The 11,182-nt window shown below is 45.6% G+C and overlaps 1 protein-coding gene across 2 annotated transcripts in view; it reads left to right on the top strand.

Moving 5' to 3' along the window:
* plekhh3 (pleckstrin homology, MyTH4 and FERM domain containing H3) overlaps window positions 1–10,783 on the top strand; it is a 59,719-nt gene extending 48,936 nt beyond the window's left edge. For both annotated transcript variants that reach the window (XM_054607006.1, XM_054607005.1), the window contains exons 5-13: window positions 1,009–1,166; window positions 3,611–3,734; window positions 4,563–4,860; window positions 6,808–7,015; window positions 7,179–7,306; window positions 7,926–8,046; window positions 8,497–8,985; window positions 9,132–9,323; window positions 10,581–10,783. In XM_054607006.1, coding sequence (XP_054462981.1) covers window positions 1,009–1,166; window positions 3,611–3,734; window positions 4,563–4,860; window positions 6,808–7,015; window positions 7,179–7,306; window positions 7,926–8,046; window positions 8,497–8,985; window positions 9,132–9,323; window positions 10,581–10,751 — 1,889 coding nt within the window. In that variant the 3' untranslated portion in view covers window positions 10,752–10,783. The remainder of the gene's footprint in view (window positions 1–1,008; window positions 1,167–3,610; window positions 3,735–4,562; window positions 4,861–6,807; window positions 7,016–7,178; window positions 7,307–7,925; window positions 8,047–8,496; window positions 8,986–9,131; window positions 9,324–10,580) is intronic.
* Window positions 10,784–11,182: the final 399 nt, after the last annotated feature.

Below are 11,182 nucleotides of genomic sequence, written 5' to 3' on the forward strand. Positions count from 1 at the left end.
ATGAAAGAAGCAAAAGACATAAAGAATTAAGAGGAATTTTTTTTTTCTGTACGGGAAGAGGCACAGGCATGACTTGTCCTTTTTCAAAGCTGTATTACTCAGAAATGTCGTCCTCTGTCTACGTTTTTCTGCCTGCCCATCTATGGAGGGGGATTATGTCCTGCTGACTTCACCAAACCGCTTAAAATGTCCAAACCATTGTGTAAACCAAAACCCAAACATAGTTTTCACTAAGTGAATATGCCAGGCAACTTTTCTGGAGAGAAGTGCACTTTGAATGGTGGCTTTGTCACAAGCACTATGGGGAGTTTCACTACAGAATTACTTTATGTTCCTCTTGGGTCACTGAGAAAGTTGCACGAAGCATTTACTTCCTCTGTGTATTTTCAGGTTCTTACCATGAGATATTAGTTCCCTTTTAAGGGTTCCATCTCTCGTCATTGAAACTTTACAGCAGAGTTAATGTAATGAACCAAACAGGTTCAATGATGGCAATGGCAAAATTAAGAGGTTGTAAAACCTCTTCATTTTGGGTTTCTATTTCACCAAGAACCTTAACAAAGAAGTAAGTGGTGCCAAGTCACGTAGCAGGAAGCGCTGATGGGGCTTGCAGACCCGGCCAGGCTGCCTAGGTTACATCTAATACTTCCTCTGCACAAGGAGGAAGTGCACCTTTTTATAAAAAAATAAATAAAAAAATCCAAGAGGAGTACCACTGAAGGGTTTGTCACTTGTGTTCTAGCTCATTGATAGTACATCTGATATTGTTTGGCTATGGCATGGTTTTAGGTTCCTCTCAGGCTGACCTTTGATTCTCACTGAAACCGAGAGAGGAAGTCAGGGAGAGGGATTCACACCAGATATGCGGTGTGTCCCATGCAAAGACCATTTCACTGTTCTGTTCTCCATTTACTTAAAATTACCCTTTCAGATGAGTTGCAGGTTGAATTTCGAGTGCCAATAATATAAAATGCTCCGCTTTTGTGTGTTTGTGCAAATTTCTTCCAGGCCACTGGAGCATCACAGTTTATGGGCGGAAGCACTGCTACAGGCTGTACACCAAGCACTTCAACGAGGCTGTGCACTGGGCATGTGCCATCCAGAAAATCATTGATACCAAAGCACCAGTGGAAACACCAACACAGCTCCTGATTCGAGACATAGAGGTGGGCCATGCAACACTGACACACACACACACACACACACACACACACACACACACACACACACACACACACACACACACACACACACACACACACACACACACACACACACACACAGCTGCTCTTGCTCTTTTCTGTTACCATGGAAACCACACGGCCTCATTGGCCCAGGAGTCCAAAGTTTCCCCCGCATGCTTTCTCTTTTGAATGATCTCATCTTATTTCCACCTCACCGGGACAGGACATAATAACAGACCTGAAGCAGAGAGGTCATTTCAAGATGAAGTTAGTTCAAGTTATTGGTTGCTCCGAAATTTTTTATTACTGGGATTTAAAAGGATGCTTTTTGCTCTACCTTCTCACATGGAAGGGGAGTGGAGTGTATTTATAAGGGACAGCCATATTTTTAGACCAGCGGTTGCTAGAGAACACAGCATGCTGGAATCTCATTGAGCAGACAGATGACGCGACTTGCAGGCCCTGAGGAGAAGAGAGGGGCAGTATTGGCAGAGGAGGTGTAGGAGGGCTTGGCGTGAAGCAGAAGGGCCTGATAAGCAGTCGTTTGCCTGGCCTCCTGTCTCGGTAATCTCGCCAACGAGTCTCTAATCTCAAAGAAAGTGGTTAATCTGCTTGCCTCCGTCTGCCCGTCTGCTTCGCCAGGAGGGGCCAAGTTTGTAATATGGAAGAGCCTAGTAGGCCTGCTTTTAAAGTGCACCTCATTCATTGTTTTGCTTTTCCCACCTGAAGTCTCTTCCTGGGTCTTTCTCTCTCACACGGTCTCTCTCAGTCTGTTGCTTTCTTACTCCCTCACCTTTACACAAAGGCACACTTTCTCAAATAGACAAGGTAATTCCCCTCTTAAATGTGAGATTAGAACTGCAAAAAATCAAAGAGAGAATGAACAAGGGAGGCTGTGTGGGAATAGGACTGCTCTCTTATCTTTTAGAAAGATTCATGTTCCAACCACAGACACAAGGGATAGCAGGGATTGCAGTGTTAGGCTTGGACCGTCAGCCAGAGGCCATGTGTGAAAAAGAGAAAAATTAAGAAGATCTGAACGACAGATTAGATTGGTTTTAAATCAAGTATCACGTTTAGAAGACAAAGGACAAGCAATGTGTGAAATTATAAGCCTACCCAGACTGCCCGTTGTAAATATCCATCACAGTTAACACACAGACGTCCTGGCCCAACTCTGACCTACTATAATTTTCGGTGCACTGAGATATTATCAACGACATTTCAGGTGCACACAGTTTTGCTTTTACCTGTAAATAAAGCATTTAGATAATTTAGCCTTCTGTTTTATAATCTGACCGCTTGGGTTTCTTTCCTCCACTGCCATTGTAATTTGCTGTATCACCAGATCTTAGCAATTTATTCTGTGAGCACAACGTTATCATATATCTAAAAGAAATGGAAAAACCCAAGTTGTAATAAATAAGATTTATTATTTAAGAAAGGGAAAATTAATTCTGAGAGTTATATGAGAAGACACTCACATGACTGCATGCTATCTATAAAACTGTCAGTTTCAAGGCTAGCTGTTTCCCTGTTTCCAGTCTTTTTGCTATAGTGTTGAAATAAGGTAGCTAGCTGCTGGCTTTAGCTTCATGTATACCATCCAGACTTGAGAGTGGCTTCAATCCTCTCATCTAACCTTTGTCATGAAAGTGTATTCCACAAAATGTCAAACTATTGCATCTGTCAGGAGAAGACCAAAGGGAATAAGAGACAGTGGGCCTAACCCTGTACGTACAGTGTATGAATTTCATCTGGGATGTGCTGTATCCTGCTACACATGATCCACAGGGCAACATCTCGTTCCCACATTTCAGACAAGCCTGTCACTAGCGTGCACCAAACGCTTCAGAAGAATGTGTCAACTTTACCCCACTAAGGAGGGGGGGAAGCAGGCTTGTCTTGTAGCCAGAGAGAAAGGGTGGCTGGTTCGAGGGGGTTGCAGAGACAGAAGAGAGCCAGAGCAGTGGCAACGTTACTAATGAGCAACAGGTGCTAGAGGGCAGTAGCATGGGAGCCATCTGTACCGCTGGAAGGCATCCACCCACATAGGCAGCGAAACACACACACACACACACACACACACACACACACACACACACACACACACACACACACACACACACACACACACACACACACACACACACACACACACACACACATAACGTGTCAGTCGTGCTGGTGTGGTTCGCTGGGTCATCACATGACCTTCCTGCTGCTTTGAAAGTTGCCAGAGCTGAATTGTGACCCTGGTCAGACCGACCCCAGTCACCCCCGACAGACAAACACACACACTCGATCACCCGCTCGCTGACTTGCTTCCAGGTTGGCTGCAGGCATATTGAGTGCAGATGAAAGTTTGTTCTTTACTGTGTCTATTGATGTTATCGTCACAATGTTTTTTCACTTGTGTGCTCTAGGAGAATAAATTCAACCCAGAGGTAGTGGAGCACATCTACCAGCACAATCCCATCTTAAAGTACACCCAGGGCCCCCTGTACGCCTCTCTGCTGCCCTTCCCTTACGGCAGCCTGGAGCACACATGTAAGTAGTTAACTTATACACATCACATATTATCATGGCTATCATGTCTGAAGTTGCACTAGTGTTGTCGAAAATATTGACGTATTGATACATATCAGTACTGATTATTTGCAATGGTTGCAAAACTTGTTTTCAGCAGTAGCAATACACCGGTTCCAGCTGTGCCTTTTGCCCTCTTGTCTCGTTATTCAGCTTTTTTGTAAAAATCGTATGGCTTCAATGTGCATTTTTCCCATGGTGTCAAACACAGTAGGGAATATCAATATTTTTGAAGGTATTGTATCGAAGTAAGAAATTCCAGTATCGTGACAACACTAAGTTGCAGGTAAAAATGCTAGTAATGATAAACTTAGTTTTACAGACAACTATGAACTTGAAATTGAAGTGGGATTTGATCTTAGAGCTGATGGTGGATTTTTTCTTCATGCTGTTGTAAGACTTAATTAACAGTTAGTTATGCTATTTAGCAGAAACAAACCACTCAAACCTGTATGCATATCCAGTAAGCAACCATTTTCTGTAACTACCGTTCAAAGGCTTTATTGCTAATTGGAAATAAGTGTAATAACTGTTCTGTTTGAATTTCTCAGAGGCAGCTTTTACCGCTATGTAATGCAGGACCTTCTTGGCATAGCTGTTTCTAGTGCAAACAGGGGCACACCTCAAAACTAAAAGTACAATATTATGTATTAAATTATAGTATTCTAGCTTAAATGTCTGCTGCGACAAAATGTTAGTACCATACAGATATCATGAAGAAGTTAAAAATGGAAAATAAAATCAAAGTATAAGACAATGTTTCACTGTTCCTCTTCCTCTTCTCTCCAGACCACAGTGGGAAAGGCTATGGCTCGGTGCGTGAGGAGGCCGTGAAGCTGTTCAACTGCCTGCAGCAGCTGGAGTCGGCACGGGAGCCGGTTCCCATCATCCAGGGTGTGCTGCAGACCTGTTTGGACCTGCGGCCTCTCCGCGACGAGGTCTACTGCCAACTAGTGAAGCAGACCAGCTACACCCCTGCCCCGTACACCGCCGCACACCTCCGCTACTGGCAGCTTCTCACCTGCATGAGCTGCACCTTCCTGCCTGGGCCCACTGTGCTCAAGTACCTGCGATTCCACCTTAAGAGGTGAGATACAAAGAGGATACTTGAATGTTGAAGAGGTGATACAGTTGACATTAATGTTTTTAAGTATTACAATCATCAACTGGCCACAGCTTATGTCTAAGCTTTTGAAGATAAACTTTAGCTTGGATTTATTTAGGTCTGAATTTGCATAGATGAATCCTGGGAAAAGCTGTTTACATATCTCATAATTAAAAATGGAAAATGTTCTTTTGCTGGATATGATTTGTCCCAATGGGAAACATGACTTGTTGAAGACAGCTGGATAAACACTACAGCGAATCCCTCTGTTGACAGTTTAAAGTAATAGAAACCACAGTTGTTATATTGCAGTGTTTGTTTTTTTATATATTAATGAAAATAATTTTGCAAAAGTTGTAGCAGCAAGATGCAATCTCAGTCCCCTAAGAATAGTACATTGGACCAGGAGTCAGTGGTTAGTAATGAGGAGGAACAGGTTGAATGCTGGGTGAACCAGTAGTGTGTAGTAGCAGGGAAAATACGGGGTCCAGACAGTGGACAAAATGCAGGCGCCAGCACCGCCACCCACCAGTTTAGATATAGTAGCGTGATATGCCTTCACATTGTTAGCGTGTTCCCCGGACAGATCCAATGTTTTAGGGCTGGATTTACAGGTTCTGAATTAGCCTCTCTGTCAAGCATGCTAATCTAAGTTCCTAACAGTGCTAATCTCCTGCTCTGAATTATCTGTCCAACGCCATTCCATCAAACCGCTACAATTTTCTATCTATATGTCTGTAATGAGTATTACCCTCTAACAGTTGCATGCAATGTCGATTCATAATTACGCTGTGGGACTCGCTGCCTGCGTGTTTTGATGCGTATTGCCATCGTTCTCACGCACCCTCTCACTCTGTGGATCTGTGCTGAGCCTGCAGCTGGGCAGAGCTAAGGCTGGAGCTGGGAAGTGCGCCCAGAAACCCTCCTCCTCTCCTCCCAGACCCTTGAGAAACCCCCCCAGGGAATGTCTGCTGTCAGAGAGAACAGACCAGAAGAAAGAAAGAAAGAAAGAAAGAAAGAAAGAAAGAAAGAAAGAAAGAAAGCAGAGAAGGGGGCAAGAAAGGAGGAAAGAGCAGAGAGGGGTAAAGACAGGAGAGTATAGGAACGATCACGCAGACTCAGTGGAACATTCCTAATTATGTTTCAGCAGGGTAAATCCGACCCTGTGGCCATATAGTTATGAGAGAGCAAGACATATGAGGGAATGAGAGGGCCTCTCTATGTCCCTCTTGCTCCTCTCTCTCTGTCCTCCGTTTTTTTTTTTTTTTTTTTTTTTTTGAGACGGTCATAGTATGATTGTTTCCTTCCTATTTTTCACTTTGTTTACTCAAGGCTAAGCTCATAACTCCCGTCAGGTTATATTTCACACCTTTCACACTGCGCAAAGTGTTTGACACTTCAGGCTCCAGTCGGAGTGTGTTGTGTCTGCTGCCTTTGTGTCCCCTCTTTTTAAAAACTAACAGCACCCACACTCACCTACCACTCCTGGACACTCCACTGGGGGAAGTGGCAGGTCACTACAGTTCACAGGAGTGGAAACACCTTTTCCTGTTTCGTGCGCTACCCAAAGTCAAACATGTTTTCTTTGCCGTTTTCCTTTTTCTTTGAAGGATTGGGAGATGTTGAGCCTTTTTAAGTCCCTAAGAGCTAAAGTGAGAACATTTGTCATTCCTCGCCTCATTGACTCTCGAGCATTGCCAGCCCCCCCAAAAAATAAAGACCTCGGTTGAATCAAAAGGATGACGCAAAGTCCATAATCATAGCATAACACTTTACAGACTTTGAATCACTGTTAACATCATGAGCATTAAAAAGTTCTCCCTCTTAAGTATTGAATATCATTTTTGCTGGCAAATATCTAGGAAGACTAAATGTGCTCACACACACACAACAAGTATCCACCCGTCTCACCCCCACTCTTTCTTGCAGGGTCCAGAGCCAGAGTCCTGAGTCTGAGATGGATAACTATGCGTCTTTCATCAGCGAGGCTCTGGAGAAGACCAAGTGTCGGGAGTGTGTGCCATCCTGGGAGGAGATCCAGATGCTGATGAGCCGACAGGAGATGTTGTGCACTGTGCACTATCCTGGCCCGTTGTCCTGCCAGCTCTACATCAGCTCGCACACTACAGCCAATGAGGTTTGGGCACGTTTAACTGTATTCTACTTTATAGCACTACTTTCCCAATCTTTCAGCTTCTCGCACCTTCCTGTTCAAAAATTCTAGCATAATCTGGCGTCTAGTGACATTACTTCACCCTGATAAAACAAATTGCATTTCTGCCGCTTATATTTTCTCTCAGGTGGTTCGAATGATGCAGTTGAAGCTCGGCCTGCAAGAGAGCAAAAACACGTTTGCACTGTACGAGCAGAATGCACTGTGGGAGCAGCCGGTTGCTAGCAGTGCTCTGATCGCAGACATCCTGACCAGGTTTGAAAAGTGATTGTCCGTCTTCACCCTGTAAAAACAGAGCAGACAGACACCAAGGGTAGTCAGACACAATAAAACCAAGCAGACAGACTCGCTATAAAAACACCTTGTCTCGGTCTGGCAGGAATCTCTTATCTATGTGTCACCTGATAGATGAATGCAAACAGAGCGGCGGATTGTATATTTATCTTCGCTAGTCTAACTCCCATGCTGAGTGTTATCCAGTATCCTTGCTAACTGGTGACCTTGTTTGGTCTCGTTAGTCAAACATGACACCTTGCTGGGAAACTGGACTTGTGTCACTATTTCTGTCAGCAAAGCCAGCCAGTTGCTGGATAGCCAAGGTGAAGCTGATGTCATTTGGTTGCACAAGGCAAAGTATCGAATTAAAACGATAATGCATCCGGCTGGAATAAAAGGGACCTTTTTTGTTTTTTGTGGACATCTATGTCCTCATAGTGCTGGGTAACAGAAAATATGCAAACAAGTAAACCGCAAAGTCACTAAACAAAAATATTCCGCATTGAGGAGGAAATATCTTGTAACATATTAACATCTATGCTCCTAATTCTTGGTTTACCATTTATATATTTGTTCCCTTTCTCTCTCCTCTGTGCAGCCTCTCCACCAAAGAGTCGGAGTCTAAATCCCAATGGAAACTGTGTTTCAAGCTCTACTGCCTGTTGGATGCTGACAGCATATCAGTGGACAGCATTGAGTATCTCTTCCTCTTTGAGCAGGTAATGGAGCAGAACACAAGTCAGAGGGGCAAAGTCCTCCTTGGAGTGTCTTTGGTAGGAGAGGCCATTTCAGTGCTGATAATGAGATATAATTTATTGTTCTGCAGTGACTCATTCCTCACATTTCATTGCATTATTATGTTTCTTCTTAACAATCATTAATACCTTGTGGGCTGTGATTGCATTAAAGCACAGTGTATAAAAAGGCATGACTAAGAGCACTGGCTGTAGTGCAGAGGGGGTAAAAGGCAGCCAGCACTGGCTTCATTAGAACATTTTTCCTGAGGACTCCCATAAAAGAGTTATGGGACAAAATAAAACAAGGTGTGGTAGAAAGGATTGATGGCAGGACTGAGGCAATAACTGACAAATTCTGTTGAACTGACAAATTCTTTTTTCGGCTTGTTTGGTCTCTCCCTGTTTGTCCTCACTTTGGCCTTTGCACCGCAGTGCCATGAGATGGTGGTGCGTGGCCAGCTGCCAGCCTGTGACGAGGACCTGCAGGCCTTGGCTTCCCTGAGGCTTCAGTGTCTGATGGGTGACTTCAGCACACATGCCCCCTGCCCTCCTCTGGACGAGCTTTTCCCAGGTCACATGCTGGAAGCTCGAGTGATCATGTCCCTTTCTGCACCCCAAGCCTTGCCTCCTTGCCAGGTGGGGGCTCAGGACTGCCCCACGGCACAGCGCTTCCCCACGGGCCTCCTGGCAGGGACGCTGTGGAGCCACACAGCTATAGCGGCGCACAAACAGAAGGTGGAGCAGGACATGCGTTTGCGGAGCCGGCTCAAGGAGGAGGCGGCAGCGGTCATGGGATCCATCTTGGAGCGATGGAAAGATCTGGCTGGCTACAGCCGCAGGGACAGTATGGCTGCCTACCTCACAATTGCACGCCAGTGGTCGGGCTTTGGATGCACACTTTATGAAGTGGACTTCTACATTGTGAGTATTGTGAGGTCTGCTTTAGTTTTCTTGTTGGACTGAAAGGTTTTACTCCCTCACTGCTGAGGAGACACTTAGACTCTTGAGATGAATCAGAGCATAACTGTGAGCTGTTCTGACATCTGCTTACCTTTTCCTCCCCCCAGAGTTCGACAGGGAGTTTTTCCCAGAAGTTGTGGCTGGGTGTAGCTGCTACATCCGTATCTCTATATCGGCAGGGAGAGGCAGAGGCCCTGGAGTCCTTCCCTTACGGCCAGATCTGTTCTTACGGCGTATCTGACAGCAACACCTTCAAGATCACAGCTGGGGATCGGGATCTGCTGTTTGAAACCACAAAGGTATAGTTGCTCACGCCCCAGGGTTAGCATATACACTCTGAAGGTTAAAGGAAGGTACATCTCCCATTACTGGAGCTGTTTCTCCTCTGAGCTTCAACACAATCTTTCTCCACTGTGGTCAGGATCCAGGTTGTGTACAGTGGAGGGCCAAGTGGCCTTATCACCCGGCAATGTTCTGTAGAGTAAGTGAAAGAAGCACGCTGTCTGCTCATGATACCCCCCCTCCTTCCAGCTCTCTGACCCACTTTAAAAACACTCATTAATTTGGCCTAAATAGAGAGCTCACAACCCTCCCCTGCTCTCCAACTGATGCTAACCACCGAAATTCTAACTTCCTGGCATTAAATTGCAACTGGGGGGTGAGTTTTATTGCAGTGGTTAGATTAAAATATTAGGCAACGTTTCTCAGAAACATGGATGTTCTTCCAAACAGACTTTTTTTTTTTTTCAGCGGAGAACAAATCTTGCCTTTCACAGGGCAGATTTGCTTGCATCTTCCCACGCAGAACAAAAAATCCCTCTGTGATCTCTCATGGGGCACAAAAGTGGCTTTTATTTATTTATTGGACGCACAGGCGAATTGAAGCAGAGCCCAGTAAGGCTCCTACTTTTATGAACTTAAGGTCTCATATTGCTCTGACATGAATGTGCAGGCGTTTAGAGCTACTAGGCAGAAAAAAGAAAAAAAAAAGAGAGAACGAAATGGCAGGGGGGTGATTATGGTTGGGCCTGGAGTTAAGGGTGAGGGCGAGATTTGCTGCTCGTTCAAGGGGTGACAGTTAAAGTTGAAGAGTAGGTGTAGGTTTTTAAACTTGGAGACTGTTTTACTCTATGGTCTCACACACCATGTTTAGACAAGCATTAGCAGGACTAAAGTAAGGGTAATGGTGGCTTATGGTGGTTTGTTGGTCATGTACGCCAAGGTCAGGCTAACATAGAGACAGATGAACTCAACAGTGACCTTATTTTTTTTTTTCTTTGCAACAGCTGCATGATAAAGTATGTAAAATATGATCACATAAGTGATGAAATATCCATATACATGTAAGGAACTATTTTTCCTAATCAAGGGGTGTGTGTGTGTCCTCCAAAATTTGCTAAACAACATCATCCTTGGCTTCTGGAGGATCCAGCTAGATGACATCATCCGTCTCCACCCTCCTGTGACAGTGCCAGACAGACACTGAGACTGCCACCAATCTGACCTCTCTCTCTTTTTTCTCTCTCTCTCTCTCTCTCTCTCTCTCTCTGTCACAGCTGACTGAGATCATGCAGCTGATGAATGCGTATTTCAGTGCCATCCGTCGCCAGCGAGGCAAAGGGGAAGATGCGGACATCACCATAACAGAAAGCACAGAGGTGGGATTCCATCACCTGGCCTCGACGCACAAACACACCCTCATGGAGCTGCCCTCGCACCCAGTTTGAGAGGGGACCCATGCCCGAACACCCCCGACGACCCCCCCCCCCCCCACCACCACCACCACCACCGTCCTCCTCCACGTGGCCCCTATGAGGCCCAGCCCCGGTCCTCAGGACACCACGCCTCCTCCACTGGGAACGGCACGGCAGCCAAAACAAAGAGAGGGCTGTTTTCGCTCCCCATCCATGAAAATAAACCCTTGCCGAGCTTCACAGCTGAAGGAGCTGGCCGATGGAGGAGGGAGGGAGGGGCTGGGGGAGGGGGACGGGAAGGCAAGGGGGTTCTGTTTTGCAAGTGAGGCCAGAAAACCCACAGAAACCAATGCGGCTGCTGATGAGCTGTCACACACCCTCCACCCGATCCTGTCACGCAACCACCTCTGTTACCCTACATGGCAACACCCCCCCCACCCCACCCCACCCCAAACGACCCTCCC

This window comes from Anoplopoma fimbria, chromosome 11, assembly GCF_027596085.1.
Source record: "Anoplopoma fimbria isolate UVic2021 breed Golden Eagle Sablefish chromosome 11, Afim_UVic_2022, whole genome shotgun sequence".
In the NCBI taxonomy this organism is placed as follows: Eukaryota; Metazoa; Chordata; class Actinopteri; order Perciformes; family Anoplopomatidae; genus Anoplopoma; species Anoplopoma fimbria.